Raw genomic sequence first — 23,744 nt, forward strand, 5'->3', positions numbered from 1 at the left:
GTATGCAAATATATATGCAGCCACCAATCAACAGCTAGAACCTAGGTTCTTTGCTGCTCCAGAGCTTTCCTAGATAAACTTTTCAGCAAAGGATAACAAGAGAATGAAGCAAATTAAATAATAGAAGTAGATTGGAACATTTTTAAAATTGTATTCTCTATCTAAATCATGAAAGAAAAAGGTTTCAATAAGATTTACTATTCATAACCTCAACGTTTAGAAACTACTAATACGTGGTCTACAACTTTTGTATCTTATTTGTCTCAGTATTTTATTTTTACATATTTTGTTATTGACTTTTTTTTTTTTTTAATTTCTTTTAATTGTTGATAATCATAAAACATTCACGTACAATCCAAACATAAAAAAAACACAAAAAAAACTTTATTGACTAGTTGGAATGAGGAAAATTTAAAAAAAAAAAAAAAGTTACAATTTGATTTACTTTTTGACAAACCATTTTATTACCAAGCACCACAAGAAAATCACATGCCCAGATCTTGCTCAAGCAATCATTACAAAGTTAAAATAAAAAAGTTAAAAAAGAATATCCTGATATTTGCAATCTTAAGATTTTTAAACAAATTGGTATAGTGGAATAGATAGTCATGTTGTTTCCTGGACTAGTTTAAGTGCTGTGGTTCAACTAGATTATTTTAAATATGACTTTCAAGATCATTATATAAATAAAACTATTACAGAATTAGTGGATCTAACTGTCTTTCTAAGTAAAGATGCCAAATTGCCTCATTCTTTTAATTGGGGTAATTAGGAATCAAGAAAAAAAATATTTGGAAGGTTAATTAACATTTGTTCCAATGGCAAGTGTCAACTGTGTCATGTAAATGACAACAAATCATAGTCTGGTGATAGGTCATATTTAAAATAATCTGTCCAGAAATTAAATTACCAGTGGAGTAAGATGTGAAGATGTTTATTGGAAATGTAAAAATATTATATGCTTTTAAAAGGGATAGGAAAGTCAAAATTAAAATTAAATGAGTCAGATAGAGCATGTCATTTTAAGCCACTTTTGAATTCACTTCTATTTTCAAATTTGTTTTGTTCTCTTGGAATTCCTTGAATACACACATATTCTACTCTAGTGGGAGCTAGCGTCTGATTGGTGCCCACACACTTATGTCTCTTGTGATTGGCTAACTAGATGTGTTCAGCTAGCTGCCGGTAGTGCAATGCTGTTCCCTTGGCAAAGGATAACAAGATAATTAAGCAAATTTGATAATAGAAGTAAATTGTAAATTTGTTTAAAAATGTATGTTCTATCTAAATCATGAAATAAAATTGTGTGGGGGGGGTTCTGTCCCTTTAAGAAAGCTGAAAAAAATATTGGACCATTTAACACAGTGTGTGACAAAAATCTAGGAATCGTTCCTAGAATTTAACGTTTGATGCCTAACTTATAGGACTTTCCTTCATATATAAAACTCTATAAATATCATTCTTTAGCTCCTGAACATTAGTGGTAAAAATAAAAATTCTTATTGGATTCTACATTTGAAATAAATTTTGACAGCCTCTGGTTCAACTATTACAACTCATCGAAGAAAAAAAAAAGCAAGTTAAATATTGCACTGCCAAATTTAGCAATAATTAGTGAATGCAACAAATTTAACAAAAGATTGCAAACAAGTTTGATCAATGATGAGTTTCTAGTTCCAGAATTGTCCATTCTCCATGGGGGGAAGAACAGTCATCAGGGGAAAAGCTGGTCATTGTGAGATTTGTGGAGTCATCAAAAGGAGACACCAATTCAGTATGTGATTTATCCTGAGATCTGGAGTTTTCTCTAGCTAAAAGTAATGTCTGATTTATTAGATATTGTGCTAAGCTGAGGTCTTCAGGGACCGAGTTTATAATATCAACATCAGAGCTGTGATCAGCTAAGAGTTGTCTTAATAGAATCCAGTCTCTTTCTACAAATTGTTGTTCTTCAAAATCAAAATCCATACTATTATCTTCCGTCTTCCTTTTCTGCTCAATTCCTTCTCCGGGATCCACCTCATATATAGGAGAAAGGGATTTTGAAGGACGAAGGTCATACATGCAGGTTTTTGCCAATGAGTCAAAATCATCTATGTGTCCTGAAATAATTCATAATACTGCACATTGTAAAATAGTTCCGCTCATCCCACTACCAGCACTGAAGGCGAACAAACTATCAGTGAGGTAATTAAAAACAGTAAGTATACAGACAAGACGAAACAATACATTTCTAAACAGTTAAATCTACAAATAAAAATCACTTTAAAAACAAAGATGGAGCAGTAAAGACGCAAGCAATTGTAGGCAAATTGTAAAATAATTATAGAATTTCTGATACAGAAAATGAGTCATTAATGTAGACATATACAAACTAAACACCAAAATAATAAACAAAATGATATCCCTTATTTCAATTTAGACTCATCCTATTAAAAGGAATAGGCTTATTTTAAATATGCAAGCTCTGTTTTAGATATATTCTATACATGCAAGTATCACTAACAGCAAAAAAAAAAGTAATATTAATATCAAAAACAAAGAATTATTGAAGAAATTATAGATATATCAGTCTATTATATCTATTAGAGGGATTTATAGAACATCCGTTTATTAATTTTAAACTGTATATTAAAACTGCAGTATGTATATACACATACAAATTTATTTATATATAATATACTGGTAATCCGCTTTGAAAAAGAAAAAAAAAGCGAACCGGCAATCCTGAATTTTGATAATTTATATATATTAAATTTTTAAGATATCTGCAATAATGTGAATATAATATCAATTACAGTTCATTTGATTGATGACAAACCTATCTATACAAAATATATTTTAAATATTTCAGAAGTCCTATTATGCATCTGAAAACCTCTTATACAGCACATAAAGAAATTAAACCATTTATAGTAATACTGTAGTAGAATTATAGCTGTATAATCAAAAGAATAATGATTTGTTACATATGAAAATTCTTTATTTTTGATATTTAATGTTCATTACCTGCAGGTAAAGCAGTATTGGAGTATTCAGTAGGTGGTGCATGAGTTTCTTTCACTTGATAGCCTTGGCCCTGACTCATAAAAGGCTTTATAGTTTTAGCATTGCTGACTAATTGTGTATCAGAAGGGGAGTCTGTTGTGTAAAGTTCCAAATGACACGGTCTTGTGTGCGATTTAAATTCATTTTCTGGATGCTTGCTGTAGCCCTTGCAGATACCAGATTCTGTATTGTCTTGACCCTTAATTGGAGCATCTAATGAGAGGGGTTCTCCAGTTGCTCGTTTTTCCAGCAACTCTTTGCTGTAATCATCTTGATCTAAAATTATGCCATGTTGTTCTTTCAATGAGGAGTTGCTTCCATTTTGTAATTTAAACTCTTCACAGCCACTTGCTTTTCCCGATTTCTTTTGTTTGGAAGACTTATTAGAGATGGTTTCAAACACGTCAGAAGGTGTTGTAGGATCTACATTATGTCCTTGTGAAGTGTATGGTTCTCCCTCATCAGATCCTAGTTCTTCACATTCATCCACAGAAAGCAACACTGATCTCATATATTTTTTATTACCAGAAATTGGTTGGCCTTCATTGTCAAGTTCAGTGGTGTCATCAAATGCGAGATTTACAATTCCTTGGAAAGGTTGTGATGCAACATCCGATACACTTTTTTCTGCTGCATTTTCCGCCTCTGATCGTTCATCTTCCGTTTCGTCTGCAGATGAAGAAAGATGTTCAGTTTCTGCAGGAAACTGTACATTGGAACAAACTGGTTTTTGATTAATGCTTTGCTTGGGCGCCTCTCTCTGGAACCATTTATCTGGCCTTTTTCTTGGTCCTTCATCATCACTTGTAGAGTTGACACGAAATAAGTCAGTGTGATTTTCTTTTTTCATTTTTACATCAATTCTTAAATTACCGTCATAACCTTTAAGCTCTTCTGGGGTGCTTGTGTCACTACTGCTTCTTCCAAGAAAATCATGGCACCGCATAGTGCTACACTTAGAGATTCCTCTTTCATTTGAGCCATCGTCATCCTGAGATCCACCAGCATCATAATCTTCTGATCTTGGTTTGATATCATCAGAGGATGTGCTTGCACTTCCACTCTCAGATTCTGGACTCTCTCTTTCAAAGGTACCTGAGCATTTATTCCAAAGACCTACAAAATGCATTTCAGAGTTTTCATGCCTTTCTATGGTCTCTGTAATGGCCCTATCAGTAGGAAGTTCTGAAACTTGATTTTCAGATATACAGTTCATAAAATGTTCACTACTATTCAGTGCAGATTGGCTAGTAGGGCCACTTTGGAGGCAATGATCAGCAGCTTTATCAAAATTGTGCATAGTACTGTTAGAATAGGCAGGGCATTTAAATGAAACATCACTTAGATCGAGTGAGTCTTTTTGCTTAGTACTTCTATTCACTTCTTTTATAGAACACAGTTCACTTTCACTTGAACTATCAGCACACTTATTAGAATTCTCAGAATCACAAATATTTTTGCCTTCTGGTTTTTGATCTCCTGATATACTTGAAATAATGTGTACTTCATCAGTGGTAACACTGTGGTATGTTGCTTCTTCCTGATTATCTTCTACAGTTGCAGTAAAGGGGATTTGCTCTGAATTAGGCTTCTCAAGCTTACAATCTTCATGACATATTACATTTTCCTGACCACTTTCATATGCAGCCAATTCTGCATTCTCTGAAACATGATGCTTAAGGCTTCCTGAAAGATCTGGCAACGGACTACAGTGTGCTTGATTACATTCATTTTTTTGTGACTCAAGGCTCTTTTTAGTGTCACAGAATTCCAGGTCTGAACCTGATGCAAGTTGGCTATGGCTGTTTTTAAGTGCAGCAGGTGAACTCTTTTGTTCCTGTCTATGATTTAGGTTTGAAGCTTTTGAAGAATGTGGACCATTTGTTGCTTTCTGTTTGAGTTCTTTATGGTTTGCAGTGGAGCCTTTTGTGGCATTTATATTATGCCTAGAACTGGGCACTGGTGGTTTTGCATTAGTTTTATTTGCTGAGCTACATGGTGCTTTTCCATTCTTTTTAAGCAATGGTTCAGATTTGCCCGTAGAGGTAGAATGATTTAGTACTTTTGCATCTGCTTTTGCTTCTGTTTGTTTTGCAGAAGCTACAGGCTTCAGCTGATTTGTCCCATTTCCTTGTGTTCCTAGCCATAAATATATAAAAACAAAATTAAAAACATTGTTGTCACAAATTCTTCTTCTTAAAAGCTGATAGGATAATTAAGAATACTATTTACAGTCACAATGTAATTGAATTGATGTGAAAATCTCAATACTTTGCAAAGCAGAAATTTAGCTTCTGATGGTAGAGGGTCAACTTCAGAAGCGTTACCTTAAAGTGATGGTAAAGTTGCAACGTTTTGTGCGCTTATCTAGGTAGCCTATATGTTTATGAGCAAAGTCGCTAAGTTTGTTTTGTTTTTTGTATAATTTCTACATAATAAAGGACTAATCTAAAAAAATATGTGTTACTGTGCATTGCTCCTCCCCCGCTGTACTTCCTGCTCTAATATATGTATAATGTAGGGAGCGGTCCCACCTGCTCTCTACGTCCGCATCTAGGCAGTAAGCTGTGCGCATGCGCAAGTCTAATCTCTCCGTCACAATGTAAACAATGAAGCACGCTATTCATTGTTTACTATTGTGCTAGAGAGCTGTGTTGCTATTGTTGCACTGCAATCGTGATCCCCTTGACCAAATGAGCATTCAAAATAAAGTATTAGATGGGATTCCCTAGTATGATCGACGCCCATGCGTTACACGGGAGTGCGCTTTTACTTTGCAAGGCAGAAAAATAGCTTGCGCTATAAAGTGGGCGGATTAGCTAAAGTCCTGGTCGCCTAACGGCCAGGATTTCAACTGGAGGAAAAAGAAAACGTCACAGAAGAAAAACATAATTTATGCTTACCTGATAAATTTATTTCTCTTGTAGCATATCCAGTCCACGGATCCTCCATTACTTGTGGGATATTCTCCTTCCCAACAGGAAGTTGCAAGAGGATCACCCACAGCAGAGCTGCTATATAGCTCCTCCCCTCACTGCCATATCCAGTCATTCGACCGAAACAAGACGAGAAAGGAGAAACCATAGGGTGCAGTGGTGACTGTAGTTTAATTAAATTTTAGATCTGCCTTAAAAGGACAGGGCGGGCCGTGGACTGGATACACTACAAGAGAAATAAATTTATCAGGTAAGCATAAATTATGTTTTCTCTTGTTAAGTGTATCCAGTCCACGGATCATCCATTACTTGTGGGATACCAATACCAAAGCTAAAGTACACAGATGATGGGAGGGACAAGGCAGGAACCACTGCCTGTAGAACCTTTCTCCCAAAAATAGCCTCCGAAGAAGCAAAAAAGTGTCAAATTTGTAAAATTTTGAAAAGGTGTGAAGCGAAGACCAAGTCGCAGCCTTGCAAATCTGTTCAACAGAGGCCTCATTTTTAAAGGCCCAGGTGGAAGCCACAGCTCTAGTAGAATGAGCTGTAATCCTTTCAGGGGGCTGCTGTCCAGCAGTCTCATAGGCTAAGCGTATTATGAGAGAGAGGTTGCCGAAGCTTTTTGACCTCTCCTCTGTCCAGAGTAAACGACAAACAGGGCAGATGTTTGACGAAAATCTTTAGTAGCCTGTAAGTAAAACTTCAAGGCACGGACTACGTCCAGATTATGCAAAAGACATTCCTTCTTTGAAGAAGGATTAGGACACACATCTCTTGATTGATATTCCTGTTAGAAACCACCTTAGGTAAAAACCCAGGTTTGGTACGCAGAACTACCTTGTCTGAATGAAAAATCAGATAAGGAGAATCACAATGTAAGGCAGATAACTCAGATACTCTTCGAGCCGAGGAAATAGCCATCAAAAACAGAACTTTCCAAGATAAAAGTTTAATATCAATGGAATGAAGGGGTTCAAACGGAACTCCCTGAAGAACCAAGTTTAAGCTCCACGGGGGAGCAACAGTTTAAAAACACAGGCTTAATCCTAACCAAAGCCTGACAAAATGCCTGGACGTCTGGAACTTCTGCCAGACGCTTGTGCAAAAGAATAGATAGAGCAGAGATCTGTCCTTTTAAAGAACTAGCTGATAAGCCTTTGTCCAAACCCTCTTGGAGAAAGGACAATATCCTAGGAATCCTAACTTTACTCCATGAGTAACTCTTGGATTCACACCAATAAAGATATTTACGCCATATCTTATGGTAGATTTTCCTGGTGACAGGCTTTCGTGCCTGTATTAAGGTATCAATGACTGACTCGGAGAAGCCACGCCTTGATAGAATCAAGCGTTCAATCTCCATGCAGTCAGTCTCAGAGAAATTAGATTCGGATGATTGAAAGGACCTTGTATTAGAAGGTCCTGCCTCAGAGGCAGAGTCCATGGTGGAAGAGATGACATGTCCACTAGGTCTGCATACCAGGTCCTGTGTGGCCACGCAGGCGCTATCAGAATCACCAATGCTCTCTCCTGTTTGATTTTGGCAATCAGTCGAGGGAGCAGAGGAAACGGTGGAAACACATAGGCCAGGTTGAAGAACCAAGGAGCTGCTAGAGCATCTATCAGCGTTGCTCCCGGGTCCCGGGACCTGGATCCGTAACAAGGAAGCTTGGCGTTCTGGCGAGACGCCATGAGATCCAGTTCTGGTTTGCCCCAACGATGGACCAGTTGAGCAAACACCTCCAGATGGAGTTCCCACTCCCCCGGATGAAAAGTCTGAAGACTTAGAAAATCCGCCTCCCAGTTCTCTACGCCTGGGATGTGGATCGCTGACAGGTGGCAAGAGTGAGACTCTGCCCAGCGAATTATCTTTGAGACTTCTAAAATCGCTAGGGAACTCCTGGTTCCCCCTTGATGGTTGATGTAAGCCACAGTCGTGATGTTGTCCGACTGAAATCTGATGAACCTCAGTGTTGCTAACTGAGGCCAAGCTAGAAGAGCCTTGTATATTGCTCTTAACTCCAGAATATTTATTGGGAGGAGTTTCTCCTCCTGAGTCCACGATCCCTGAGCCTTCAGGGAGTTCCAGACTGCGCCCCAACCTAGAAGGCTGGCATCTGTTGTTACAATCGTCCAATCTGGCCTGCGAAAGGTCATACCCTTGGACAGATGAACCCGAGAAAGCCACCAGAAAAGAGAATCTCTGGTCTCTTGATCCAGATTTAGTAGAGGGGACAAATCCGAGTAATCCCCATTCCACTGACTTAGCATGCATAATTGCAGCGGTCTGAGATGCAGGCGCGCAAATGGCACTATGTCCATTGCCGCTACCACTAAGCCGATTACTTCCATGCTCTGAGCCACTGACAGGCTTGGAATGGAATGAAGGACACGGCAAGCATTTAGAAGTTTTGATAACCTGGACTCCATCAGGTAAATTTTCATCTCTACAGAATCTATAAGAGTCCCTAGGAAGGAGACTCTTGTGAGTGGTGATAGAGAACTCTTTTCCACGTTCACTTTCCACCCATGCGACCTCAGAAATGCCAGAACTATCTCTGTATGAGACTTGGCAATTTGAAAGCTTGACGCCTGTATCAGGATGTCGTCTAGATACGGAGCCACCGCTATGCCTCGCGGTCTTAGAACCGCCAGAAGTGAGCCCAGAACCTTTGTAAAAATTCTCGGGGCAGTGGCCAACCAGAAGGGAAGAGCTACAAATTGGTAATGCCTGTCTAGAAAGGCAAACCTTAGGAACCGATGATGATCTTTGTGAATCGGTATGTGAAGGTAGGCATCCTTTAAGTCCACTGTGGTCATGTACTGACCCTCTTGGATCATGGGTAGGTTGGTCCGAATAGTTTCTATTTTGAATGATGGAACTCTGAGGAATTTGTTTAAGATCTTTAGATCCAAGATTGGTCTGAAGGTTCCCTCTTTCTTGGGAACCACAAACAGATTTGAATAAAATCCCTGTCCTTGTTCCATCCGCGGAACTGGATGGATCACTCCCATTACTAGGAGGTCTTGCACACAGCTTAGGAATGCCTCTTTCTTTATCTGGTTTGCTGATAACCTTGAAAGATGAAATCTCCCTTGTGGAGGAGAAGCTTTGAAGTCCAGAAGATATCCCTGAGATATGATCTCCAACGCCCAGGGATCCTGAACATCTCTTGCCCACGCCTGGGCGAAGAGAGAAAGTCTGCCCCCCACTAGATCCGTTTCCGGATAGGGGGCCGTTCCTTCATGCTGTCTTGGGGGCAGCAGCAGGCTTTCTGGCCTGCTTGCCCTTGTTCCAGGACTGGTTAGGTTTCCAGGCCTGTCTGGAATGAGCAACAGTTCCCTCTTGTTTTGAAGCGGAGGAAGTTGATGCTGCTCCTGCCTTGAAATTTCGAAAGGCACGAAAATTAGACTGTTTGGCCTTTGATTTGGCCCTGTCCTGAGGAAGGGTATGACCCTTGCCTCCAGTAATGTCAGCAATAATTTCCTTCAAGCCAGGCCCGAATAAGGTCTGCCCCTTGAAAGGAATGTTGAGTAATTTAGACTTTGAAGTCACGTCAGCTGACCAGGATTTAAGCCATAGCGCCCTACGCGCCTGGATGGCGAATCCGGAATTCTTAGCCGTTAGTTTAATGAACAATGGCATCAGAAACAAATGAGTTAGCTAGCTAAAGCGTTCTAAGCTTGTCAATAATTTCATTCAATGGAGCTGTCTGGATGGCCTCTTCCAGGGCCTCAAACCAGAATGCCGCCGCAGCAGTGACAGGCGCAATGCATGCAAGGGGCTGTAAAATAAAACCTTGTTGAATAAACATTTTCTTAAGGTAACCCTCCAATTTTTTATCCATTGTATCTGAAAAAGCACAACTGTCCTCAACGGGATAGTGGTACGCTTTGCTAAAGTAGAAACTGCTCCCTCCACCTTAGGGACCGTCTGCCATAAGTCCCGTGTAGTGGCGTCTATTGGAAACATTTTTCTAAATATAGGAGGTGGGGAAAAGGGCACACCGGGTCTATCCCACTCCTTGCTAATAATTTCTGTAAGCCTTTTAGGTATAGGAAAAACGTCAGTACACACCGGCACCGCATAGTATCTATCCATCCTACACAATTTCTCTGGAATTGCAACTGTGTTACAGTCATTCAGAGCAGCTAATACCTCCCCAAGCAATACACGGAGGTTCTCAAGCTCAAATTTAAAATTAGAAATCTCTGAATCAGGTTTCCCCGAGTCAGAGATGTCACCCACAGACTAAAGCTCTCCGTCCTCATGTTCTGCATACTGTGACGCAGTATCAGACATGGCTCTAACAGCATTTGCGCGCTCTGTATCTCTCCTAACCCCAGAGCTATCGCGCTTGCCTCTTAATTCAGGCAATCTAGATAATACCTCTGACAGGGTATTATTCATGATTGCAGCCATGTGCTGCAAGGTAATCGCTATGGGCGTCCCTGATGTAATTGGCGCCATATTAGCGTGCGTCCCCTGAGCGGGAGGCGAAGGGTCTGACACGTGGGGAGAGTTAGTCGGCATAACTTCCCCCTCGACAGAACCCTCTGGTGATAATTCTTTTATAGATAAAGACTGATCTTTACTGTTTAAGGTGAAATCAATACATTTAGTACACATTCTCCTATGGGGCTCCACCATGGCTTTCAAACATAATGAACAAGTAGGTTCCTCTGTGTCAGACATGTTTAAACAGACTAGCAATGAGACTAGCAAGCTTGGAAAACACTTTAAAACAAGTTTACAAGCAATATAAAAAACGTTACTGCGCCTTTAAGAAACACAAATTTTCCCAAATTTTGAAATAACAGTGAAAAAATGCAGTTACACTAACGAAATTTTTACAGTGTATGTAATAAGTTAGCAGAGCATTGCACCCACTTGCAAATGGATGATTAACCCCTTAATACCAAAAACGGAATAACAAATGACAAAAACGTTTTTTAAACAGTCACAACAACTGCCACAGCTCTACTGTGGCTTTTTACCTCCCTCAATACGACTTTTGAAGCCTTTTGAGCCCTTCAGAGAAGTCCTGGATCATGCAGGAAGAAGCTGGATGTCTGTGTCTGTAATTTTTGCTGTGCAAAAAAATGCCAAAATAGGCCCCTCCCACTCATATTACAACAGTGGGAAGCCTCAGGGAACTGTTTCTAGGCAAAATTCAAGCCAGCCATGTGGAAAAAACTAGGCCCCAATAAGTTTTATCACCAAACATATGTAAAAAAACGATTAAACATGCCAGCAAACGTTTTAAAATACACTTTTATAAGAGTATGTATCTCTATTAATAAGCCTGATACCAGTCGCTATCACTGCATTTAAGGCTTTACTTACATTACTTGGGTATCAGCAGCATTTTCTAGCAAATTCCATTCCCTAGAAAAATATTTTAACTGCACATACCTTATTACAGGAAAACCTGCACGCTATTCCCCCTCTGAAGTTACCTCACTCCTCAGAATATGTGAGAACAGCAAAGGATCTTAGTTACTTCTGCTAAGATCATAGAAAACGCAGGCAGATTCTTCTTCTAAATACTGCTTGAGATAAACAGTACACTCCGGTACCATTTAAAAATAACAAACTTTTGATTGAAGAAATAAACTAAGTATAAAACACCACAGTCCTCTTATGACCTCCATCTTAGTTGAGAGTTGCAAGAGAATGACTGGATATGGCAGTGAGGGGAGGAGCTATATAGCAGCTCTGCTGTGGGTGATCCTCTTGCAACTTCCTGTTGGGAAGGAGAATATCCCACAAGTAATGGATGATCCGTGGACTGGATACACTTAACAAGAGAAAAACTATGACACAGAGCTGGGTGGAATATGGGACACTAGGAATCAAATGTTAAAACTGTAAGAACTTTAATGTCATTGCTAAAAAAAAAAAAAAGATGAATGAAAGTAATATTTTTTTCTCTAAAGCTAGCAAATGCCGGTTTGACCGCTGCGCAACTTTACCATCACTTTAAAGAATTCTTAGTATATGCCTTATATAATTTCCTCAGCACTCTTGATTTCCTTTGCAGTTTATGTCCCTACCACGTCTAATGGAAGTCAACTCCATCAACCAACTACTGATCAGTGTTTTTAGCACCCCAGGACAGCAGTGTTTGCAACAATAAGCTGCAAAACTTTTGCTATAGAGCACAAAAGACACAAGCACACCCTTGAGGTCCTATGAGCCTCCCTAAATTTACACTTCAACAAAGGATATTTAGAGAAAACTAATTTGATAATGGAAATGTGTTTAAAATTGAATGCTCTATCAGAATCATGAACATTTTAATTTTAACTTTAGTGTCCCTTTCAGTTAAAAATACCATTGTAAATACTGTGGATTAATAAAAAATAAAAAATGGCAGTTGAAAATAAATACATTGCTATATAAAACCCAATACTTCTATAGACTGTCTCTCCCCAGACACAGCTTCCCCTGCTGCACTGTCACATAGGGGTCTCCACTTCAGACACCCCCCACCCCCACCCCGAGGCCTGGAAACAAGCAAGGAGTTGGTGTATGTATTTCACTTTCCTCTCACTGCAACTTTCAACGAATACAACTCATCTCTGCCCTCACATTTTTTTCCTTTGAAACCAACATGATTCTCTCTTCTCTCTCTACGTGTTACGGTTATATAAAATTGCCCCCCTGGCTCCTCAACTAAATTCCTCGATCAATTTGCAGCCTGGCTACCTTATTTCCTCTCTTCAGACATCCCTGCCCTCATTTTTGGGGATTTCAACCTCCCTATCGATAACCCCACTACCCCTGCTGCAAAAAAACAGAATTTATGCTTACCTGATAAATTACTTTCTCCAACGGTGTGTCCGGTCCACGGCGTCATCCTTACTTGTGGGATATCTCTTCCCCAACAGGAAATGGCAAAGAGTCCCAGCAAAGCTGGCCATATAGTCCCTCCTAGGCTCCGCCCACCCCAGTCATTCGACCGACGGACAGGAGGAAATATATATAGGAGAAACCATATGGTACCGTGGTGACTGTAGTTAGAGAAAATAATTCATCAGACCTGATTAAAAAACCAGGGCGGGCCGTGGACCGGACACACCGTTGGAGAAAGTAATTTATCAGGTAAGCATAAATTCTGTTTTCTCCAACATTGGTGTGTCCGGTCCACGGCGTCATCCTTACTTGTGGGAACCAATACCAAAGCTTTAGGACACGGATGAAGGGAGGGAGCAAATCAGGTTACCTAAACGGAAGGCACCACAGCTTGCAAAACCTTTCTCCCAAAAATAGCCTCCGAAGAAGCAAAAGTATCAAATTTGTAAAATTTGGCAAAAGTGTGCAGTGAAAACCAAGTCGCTGCCTTACATATCTGGTCAACAGAAGCCTCGTTCTTGAAGGCCCATGTGGAAGCCACAGCCCTAGTGGAGTGAGCTGTGATTCTTTCAGGAGGCTGCCGTCCGGCAGTCTCATAAGCCAATCGGATGATGCTTTTAAGCCAAAAGGAAAGAGGTAGAAGTCGCTTTTTGACCTCTCCTTTTACCAGAATAAACAACAAACAAGGAAGATGTTTGTCTGAAATCTTTTGTAGCCTCTAAATAGAATTTTAGAGCACGGACTACGTCCAAATTGTGTAACAAACGTTCCTTCTTTGAAACTGGATTCGGACATAAAGAAGGTACAACTATCTCCTGGTTAATATTTTTGTTAGAAACAACCTTAGGAAGAAAACCAGGCTTAGTACGCAAAACCACCTTATCTGCATGGAACACCAGATAGGGCGGAGAACACTGCAGAGCAGATAACTCTGAAACTCTTCTAGCAGAAGAAATTGCAACCAAAAACAAAACTTTCCAAGATAGTAACTTAATATCTATGGAATGTAAAGGTTCAAACGGAACCCCTTGAAGAACTGAAAGAACTAGATTTAGACTCCAGGGAGGAGTCAAAGGTCTGTAAACAGGCTTGATCCTAACCAGAGCCTGAACAAATGCTTGAACATCTGGCACAGCTGCCAGTCTTTTGTGTAGTAAGACAGATAAAGCAGAGATCTGTCCCTTTAGAGAACTTGCAGATAATCCTTTCTCCAAACCTTCTTGTAGAAAGGAGAGAATCTTAGGAATTTTTATCTTATTCCATGGGAATCCTTTGGATTCACACCAACAGATATATCTTTTCCATATTTTATGGTAAATCTTTCTAGTTACCGGTTTTCTGGCCTGAACCAGAGCATCTATCACAGAATCTGAAAACCCACGCTTCAATAGAATCAAGCGTTCAATCTCCAAGCCGTCAGCTGGAGGGAGACCAGATTTGGATGTTCGAATGGACCCTGAACAAGAAGGTCCTGTCTCAAAGGTAGCTTCCATGGTGGAACCGATGACATATTCACCAGGTCTGCATACCAAGTCCTGCGTTGCCACGCAGGAGCTATCAAGATCACCGAGGCCCTCTCCTGATTGATCCTGGCTACCAGCCTGGGAATGAGAGGAAACGGTGGAAATACATAAGCTAGGTTGAATGTCCAAGGTGCTACTAGTGCATCTACTAGAGTCGCCTTGGGATCCCTGGATCTGGACCCGTAGCAAGGAACCTTGAAGTGCTGACGAGACGCCATCAGATCCATGTCTGGAATGCCCCATAATTGAGTTATTTGGGCAAAGATCTCCGGATGGAGTTCCCACTCCCCCGGATGGAATGTCTGACGACTCAGAAAATCCGCCTCCCAGTTTTCCACACCTGGGATGTGGATCGCAGACAGGTGGCAGGAGTGATCCTCCGCCCATTGAATTATTTTGGTCACTTCTTTCATCGCCAGGGAACTCCTTGTTCCCCCCTGATTGATATACGCAACGGTCATGTTGTCTGATTGGAACCTTATGAATCTGGCCTTTGCTAGTTGAGGCCAAGCTCTGAGAGCATTGAATATCGCTCTCAGTTCCAGAATGTTTATCGGGAGAAGGGACTCTTCCCGAGACCATAGACCCTGAGCTTTCAGGGATTCCCAGACCGCGCCCCATCCCACTAGACTGGCATCGGTCATGACAATGACCCACTCTGGTCTGTGGAAGCTCATTCCCTGGGACAGATGGTCCAGGGTCAGCCACCAACGGAGTGAATCTCTGGTCTTCTGATCTACTTGAATCATTGGAGACAAGTCTGTATAGTCCCCATTCCACTGTTTGAGCATGCACAGTTGTAATGGTCTTAGATGAATTCGTGCAAAAGGAACTATGTCCATTGCTGCAACCATCAACCCTACTACTTCCATGCACTGTGCTATGGAAGGACGAGGAACAGAATGAAGAACTTGACAAGTGCTTAGAAGTTTTGACTTTCTGACCTCTGTCAGAAAAATCCTCATTTCTAAGGAATCTATTATTGTTCCCAAGAAGGGAACTCTTGTCGACGGAGACAGAGAACTTTTTTCTATGTTCACCTTCCATCCGTGTGATCTGAGAAAGGCCAGAACGATGTCTGTATGAGCCTTTGCTTTTGACAGGGACGACACTTGTATTAGAATGTCGTCCAAGTAAGGTACTACTGCAATGCCCCTCTGTCTTAGAACCGCTAGAAGGGACCCTAGTACCTTTGTGAAAATCCTTAGAGCAGTGGCTAACCCGAATGGGAGGGCCACAAACTGGTAATGCTTGTCCAGAAAAGCGAACCTTAGGAACTGATGATGTTCTTTGTGGATAGGAATATGTAGGTACGCATCCTTTAGATCCACGGTAGTCATAAATTGACTTTCCTGGATAGTGGGTAGAATCGTTCGAATGGTTTCCATCTTGAACGATGGTACCCTGAGAAATTTGTTTAGGATCTTCAAATCCAAAATTGGTCTGAAAATTCCCTCTTTTTTGGGAACTATGAACAGATTGGAATAAAATCCCATTCCTTGTTCCTTTATTGGAACTGGGTGTATCACTCCCATCTTTAACAGGTCTTCTACACAATGTAAGAACGCCTGTCTCTTTATTTGGTTTGAGGATAAGTGAGACATGTGGAACCTTCCCCTTGGGGGTAGTTCCCTGAATTCCAGGAGATAACCCTGAGAAACTATTTCTAGCGCCCAGGGATCCTGAACATCTCTTGCCCAAGCCTGAGCAAAGAGAGAGAGTCTGCCCCCCACTAGATCCGGTCCCGGATCGGGGGCTACTCCTTCATGTTGATTTGTTAGCAGCGGCAGGCTTCTTGGCCTGCTTACCCTTGTTCCAGCCTTGCATCGGTTTCCAGGCTGGTTTGGGTTGTGAGGCATTACCCTCTTGCTTAGAGGATGCAGAATTAGAGGCCGGTCCGTTCCTGAAATTGCGAAAGGAACGAAAATTAGACTTATTTTGGCCTTGAAAGGCCTATCTTGTGGAAGGGCGTGGCCTTTTCCCCCAGTGATGTCTGAAATAATCTCTTTCAATTCTGGTCCAAATAGAGTTTTACCTTTGAAAGGGATGTTAAGCAATTTTGTCTTGGATGACACATCCGCTGACCAAGACTTTAGCCAAAGCGCTCTGCTCGCCACGATAGCAAACCCTGAATTTTTCGCCGCTAATCTAGCTAATTGCAAAGCGGCATCTAAAATAAAAGAGTTAGCCAACTTAAGTGCGTGAACTCTGTCCATAACCTCCTCATATGGAGTCTCTCTACTAAGCGAGTTTTCTAGTTCCTCGAACCAGAACCACGCTGCTGTAGTGACAGGAACAATGCATGAAATGGGTTGTAGAAGGTAACCTTGCTGTACAAAAATCTTTTTAAGCAAACCCTCCAATTTTTTATCCATAGGATCTTTGAAAGCACAACTATCTTCGATAGGAATAGTAGTGCGTTTGTTTAGAGTAGAAACTGCCCCCTCGACCTTAGGGACTGTCTGCCATAAGTCCTTTCTGGGGTCGACCATAGGAAATTTCTTAAATATAGGGGGGGGGGGGGGGAACAAAAGGTATGCCAGGCTTTTCCCACTCCTTATTTACTATGTCCGCCACCCGCTTGGGTATAGGAAAAGCATCGGGGTGCACCGGAACCTCTAGGAACTTGTCCATCTTGCATAATTTCTCTGGAATGACCAAGTTGTCACAATCATCCAGAGTAGATAACACCTCCTTAAGCAGTGCGCGGAGATGTTCTAATTTAAATTCAAATGTCACAACATCAGGTTCCGCTTGTTGAGAAATTTTTCCTGAATCTGAAATTTCCCCATCTGACAAAACCTCCCTCATGGCCCCTTCAGATTGGTGTGAGGGTATGACAGAACAATTATCATCAGCGCCCTCCTGCTCTTCAGTGTTTAAAACAGAGCAATCGCGCTTTCTCTGATAAGTAGGCATTTTGGATAAAATATTTGCTATGGAGTTATCCATTACAGCCGTTAATTGTTGCATGGTAATAAGCATTGGCGCACTAGATGTACTAGGGGCCTCCTGTGTGGGCAAAACTGGTGTAGACACAGTAGGAGATGATGTAGTATCATGTTTACTCCCCTCATCTGAGGAATCATCTTGGGCAATTTCATTATCTGTGGCAGTACTGTCCTTACTTTGTTTGGACGCTATGGCACAATTATCACATAAATTTAAATGGGGAGACACATTGGCTTTCATACATATAGAACATAGCTTATCCGAAGGCACAGACATGTTAAACAGGCTTAAACTTGTCAACAAAGCACAAAAAACGTTTTAAAACAAAACCGTTACTGTCTCTTTAAATTTTAAACAGAAAACACTTTATTACTGAATATGTGAAAAAGTATGAAGGAATTGTTCAAAAATTACCAAAATTTCACCACAGTGTCTTAAAGCATTAAGAGTATTGCACACCAAATTTCAGAGCTTTAACCCTTAAAATAACGGAACCAGAGCCGTTTACAAATGTAACCCCTATACAGTCCCAGCTATAGCCTTTGCTGAGACCCAACCAAGCCCAGAGGGGAATACGATACCAATTGACGCCTTCTAGAAGCTTTTCCAGCAAATTTCAGATCCTCACACATGCATCTGCATGCCCTGCTCTCAAAAAACAACTGCACAGTAATGGCGCGAAAATGAGGCTCAGTCTACAACTAGGAAGGCCCCCTGACTGGAAAAGGTGTCTAACATAGTGCCTGCCGTTTAATAAACGTTCCCCAAGTTTATAAATGCGAATTGTCAGCATAAATATGAATAAAATGCCCAAATAAAGCAATCGATTTAGCCCATAAAAATGTCTACCAGTTTTTTAGCCCATATTAAGCCCTTTATTCTGTTTGTTTGACTAAGAAAATGGCTTACCGGTCCCCATGAGGGGAAATGACAGCCTTCCAGCATTACATGGTCTTGTTAGAAATATGGCTAGTCATACCGTAAGCAGAAAAGTCTGCTAACTGTTTCCCCCAACTGAAGTTACTTCATCTCAACAGTCTTATGTGGAAACAGCAATCGATTTTAGTTACTGTCTGCTAAAATCATCTTCCTCTCACAAACAGAAATCTTCATCCTTTTCTGTTTCAGAGTAAATAGTACATACCAGCACTATTTTAAAATAACAAACACTTAATAGAAGAATAAAAACTACATTTAAACACCAAAAAACTCTTAACCATCTCCGTGGAGATGTTGCCTGTGCAACGGCAAAGAGAATGACTGGGGTGGGCAGAGCCTAGGAGGGACTATATGGCCAGCTTTGCTGGGACTCTTTGCCATTTCCTGTTGGGGAAGAGATATCCCACAAGTAAGGATGACGCCGTGGACCGGACACACCAATGTTGGAGAAACGTCTACAGCTCACTTCATCTTATGGTGTGGTATACCTTTAACTATAACCCCTCCTATTTGGTCTCCACCCTATATAAGGACTACCTGTAACACTCATTTACTGCCTGATTATTGAAGTCTTAGCTACTCTGGTGTAGCTTTCCTTATCTCAGGTCTCCTATTGCTTGTATCCTGTGCAAGGTGGTTTACTTTGTTTACTCTAGCTGCGTCTTGAATCTCTTATGCTCAAATCGTTACTTTGTCATTACCGACTTTGGATCATTCAACGGCCGGATCTACTTTTTCACCGCTACCCGGAAGTAAGCCGCATTCACACACGCTGCCTCTCCAAACACGGATCTTCCAATGCGGTAACAGAAATATCACGGTCCTCAAGGTGGTAACGTATACGAACAATGCTAAAGCCTTTAAACTTCTTACCTGCTTGTTTTTGTTACCATACTGAATTATTGGGCATCTCCTATTACCTGCAACATCCAATATGAACAAACATTGTATGTCTGTGGAATGTCTAAACTTGTAAATATTTTAGGCTGTGTGTGATTGCGTGAAGTAAGAAGAATCATTTGTTTCTACCAATTCAGATTCTGAGCTTGTCAGTATTTCTTTTTCATCTGTGGCCTCCGGTTATATATATATATCTTGAACATAAGATATATATTATATTAAATATTCCTTATATTTATTAACACTTAAGTCAGTAGTTAATATACAAATTCATCATATATTAAATGTCTCATATTGTTTAATCAGGCTACATAGAAGTTGTTTTCTGATTACTACAAAAAAGAGCAACAAGCTCTAATTTTAGAGCTAACCTTTATAACCAATGTGCAAATACTTGTTTACTTAAATACGAAGCTCAGAATACCACATAATAATCAGGCCTAAAAAACCGAATTTTGAATTAATTAAACATTATGGATCCTAATGAAATAAAAAAGGAGTTTAATAATGTTTACCTTAAACTTGATTATTTAGCAAGAGCTGTGACAGAAGTGCAGACTGAAAATGCTGCACTGAAAACTATAGTTAAAGATTTTGTTACACAAAAGCCTCATGACCCACCTGAACCTCATATTAATTATCCACAACCTTTTTCAGGGAAACGTTCTGAGTTCAGGGAATTTAAGAATGCCTGTAATTTATTATTTTCTCTAAGACCTAAGACTTATCATACTGAGCGGATTAAAGTTTGTACCACAATATCTTTCCTACAAGGTGAACCCAGGACTTGGGCTAATAGGTTTTTTGAAAACAATAACAATATCCTGGATTCATTACAAGATTTTTTTTCTGCTTTAACTAGTCTATATCAAGACTCAAATTCTCAAATAAATGCTGAAATGAGATTGAGGTCTTTAAAACAAGGTAAGAGAAATGTGGAGGATTATACCACTGAGTTTCAGATGTGGGCAGAGGACTCTCAGTGGAATGAGATCAGTTTGAAAAATCAATATCGTTTAGGTTTATCTGAAACACTCAAAGATGAACTTTCACGTCTTGAGATCCCAGATACCCTTGATGGTCTTATTAAATTAGGTACATCTTTAGATCGTCGTTTGAGAGAAAGGAGGGCAGAAAAGGCCTCTAATGATACCTCATATAGAAGACCTTACCAAGTCACAACAAGTCATGACAAAACTCATGGCAGTGCTACCCCTATGGAGATTGGTGTACTTAGAGGACCTCTGCCACCAGAGGAAAAAATTAGAAGGAGGTTGGAAAATCTCTGTTTATATTGTGCTCAAAAAGAACATGTAGTATCTACTTGTCCTTTGTTGAAAAAACAAAAGAATGGTAAGAAAAAAACCAGTGACTTTATTTTCAGCATAGCTAATGATACACACATGACTTTGTCTATTTCTTTACAGTGGGACCAGAAAAATATCCAAACCAAGGCATTAATTGATTCAGGAGCATCCGGAAATTACATTGATTCCACTTATGTAAATAAAAATCGAATACCTACTATTTGTAAACAAAATCCTGTATCTATTAAGCTGATAGATGGTTCATTAATAGAACAAGGACCTATTACACATCATACTATTCCCCTGCTTGTAACATCATTGCAGGGACACACTGAATATTTATCTTTTGATCTCATAACCATACATCAGCATACTCTCATCCTAGGCTATCCTTGGTTGAAGAAACACAACCCTCACATAAATTGGGTTTCAAATAAGGTAACATTAGATTCTGCTTTTTGTTCCCAAACTTGTTATCCACATCAAACCATAGCGTCACTTGATATTGGTTTACCCTCGTGTTATCAGGATTTGGCAGATGTATTTAATTTAAAAGAGGCAGAAAACCTTCCACCTCATAGGGAGTTTGACTGTCCTATCGATATAATACCTGGTTCCAAAATCCCTCATGGTAAGATCTATCCCCTCTCTCAAGAGGAACTCCAGTATATAAGAAACTACTTAGACGAAAATTTACGTAAGGGATTTATTTCACACTCCACATCCCCTGCAGCTGCAGGTATGTTTCTAGTAAGAAACAAGGATGGTACCATAAGACCTATTATTGATTATAGAGCATTAAATAACATCACAATAAAAAACAGATACCCGTTACCTTTAATACCTGAACTTTTGGAACGTCTAACTGGTGCAACTATTTACACCAAATTAGATTTAAAGGGAGCTTATAATTTGATTAGAATTAAAGAAGGTCACGAATGGAAAACGGCATTCAGGACCAGATATGGCCTTTTCCAATATAATGTAATGCCTTTTGGTCTGAGTAATGCTCCGGCAACTTTTCAGTTTTTTATAAATGAGATCTTTCGTGACCTGATAGACGTTTGTGTCATAATATACCTTGACGACATATTAATTTATTCTAGAACACCTCATGAGCATGAAAAACATGTACGCTGGGTATTAACTCGTTTAAAAGAACACAAACTATATGCTAAACTGGAAAAATGTTCCTTTCATGTCACAGAAATAAAATTCTTGGGTTACATCATCAGTCCCAACAAGATTCAAATGGATCCGGAGAAGGTATCAGCAATTCTAAATTGGCCTACTCCTACTTCCACAAAATCTGTACAACGATTCATTGGTTTTGCGAATTTTTATAGGAAGTTTATAAAAAATTTCTCTTCAATCGTTAAACCATTAACAACACTCACTAGTGAAAAACAAAGATTTAAGTGGACCGAATCCGCTAGTCTTGCCTTTAAGAAATTGAAAGAAAATTTTACTACAGCTCCCATTCTAGTTATGCCAGATTTTGATTCAGAATTTATCCTTGAAGTAGATGCATCCGACTCAGGTATCGGTGCAGTTTTATCACAACAAGATAAGAACAAGACTGAGATTCATCCTATTGCTTTCTATTCAAAAATGTTAACTAGTGCTGAGAAAAACTATAGCATAGGAGATAAAGAACTTCTAGCTATAAAACGTGCTCTAGATCATTGGAGACATTTATTAGAAGGTTCTAAGCTACCTTTTAAGATTTATACTGACCATAAAAATCTTGAATTTCTAAAAACAAGTAAGACCTTGTCTGCAAGACAAGCAAGATGGTCTATATTTTTTGATCGTTTCGATTTTCTCTTAACCTACAGACCAGGACATTTAAATACCAAAGCCGATGCCCTCTCTAGATTACATGAACAAGACACTCATAATCAAATTTACCAAATCATTCCAAAAGAAAAAATTATAGGTTTATTAACACCTTTAGAAGAGGAGATCTTAAAAGAATTAAAAACATGAACCACCACATGGAATAGACTGTCAAAAAGATTCCAAGACTGGTCTTTTCTATCATAATTCTAAACTATATATCCCCAAACAAATTAGATCTTCTATTCTTAAACAAACCCATGACGGGACACTAGCAGGCCATCCAGGTATTTCTAAAACTATAGACCTAACCAGGAGAAATTATTGGTGGCCACTCATGGATACCTATATTACAAACTATGTAAAACATTGTGATACCTGTGCCAGAAACAAGTTAACACACAAAAGACCATCAGGTCTTTTATCTCCTCTGCCTATTCCTGACAAACCCTGGAGTACCATATCAATGGACTTTATTGTCGAGTTACCTGAATCCCACCATTACAATACTATTTTAGTTGTCATTGACCATTTAACAAGACTGGCTCATTACATTCCCCTAAAAGGTCTCCCTACAGCTTTCACTACAGCTCACGTTTTCCTAGACAACATAGTTCGCTTACATGGACTGCCCAAAGTTATAATAACTGATCGTGGTACACAGTTTACCTCTAATTTTTGGAGATCCCTATGTAAGTTAATCAAAATTGATTCTAGATACTCGACTGCTTTTCACCCTCAGACAAATAGCCTTACAGAACGACTCAACCAAACCCTTGAGCAATATCTTCGTTGTTATATATCTCATCTGCAGGATGACTGGTCATCCTATTTACCTTTGGCTGAATTCTGTTATAACAATACTACTTCTACATCTACTAAACTATCCCCATTCTTCGTTACTTATGGATATCATCCTACTACTATTTCATTGTCCTCTCAACAAGTGAACTCTCCCTCAGCATTGGATTTCGCAACTACCCTACAAGAAAGACTTAACATCCTGAAAAAACATCTTTCGGAAGCTAAAGATTATCAAAAAAGGTTATATGATACCCATCACACTGCTAGCCCGGCTTATCAGATTGGAGATTTGGTACTACTCTCGACAAAGAATCTCAAACTGTCAGTTCCTAGCAAAAAGTTAGCAAATCAATATTTGGGTCCTTTTAAGATTTCTAAAATAATCAACCTCAATGCTGTGAGATTAGAGCTTCCCCAGGATTTTAAGATTCACCCCTCTTTTCATGTCTCTCTGTTAAAGCCATATCTTCCTTCACCTCAGTCTCGACCACCTCCAATACTCGTTGATGATCGAGAGGAGTATGAAGTTGAAGCTGTATTGGATTCTAGGATCCATAGGAAGAGGTTGGAGTATCTTGTGAAATGGAAAGGTTATGGTTCGGAGGATAACTCTTGGCAGCTTCATTCTGATCTTCGC

At 39.8% G+C, this 23,744-nt stretch overlaps 1 protein-coding gene across 2 annotated transcripts in view; it reads right to left on the bottom strand.

Moving 5' to 3' along the window:
- Nucleotides 1-435: 435 nt before the first annotated feature.
- BTBD8 (BTB domain containing 8) overlaps nucleotides 436-23,744 on the bottom strand; it is a 161,638-nt gene continuing 138,329 nt past the window's right edge. For both annotated transcript variants that reach the window (XM_053694007.1, XM_053694004.1), the window contains exons 18-19: nucleotides 3,010-5,187; nucleotides 436-2,102 (exon numbers count right to left, since the gene is read on the bottom strand). In XM_053694007.1, the coding sequence (XP_053549982.1) occupies nucleotides 1,657-2,102; nucleotides 3,010-5,187 (2,624 nt within the window). In that variant the 3' untranslated portion in view covers nucleotides 436-1,656. The remainder of the gene's footprint in view (nucleotides 2,103-3,009; nucleotides 5,188-23,744) is intronic.

Source organism: Bombina bombina, chromosome 10, assembly GCF_027579735.1.
Source record: "Bombina bombina isolate aBomBom1 chromosome 10, aBomBom1.pri, whole genome shotgun sequence".
NCBI classification, from domain to species: domain Eukaryota; kingdom Metazoa; phylum Chordata; class Amphibia; order Anura; family Bombinatoridae; genus Bombina; species Bombina bombina.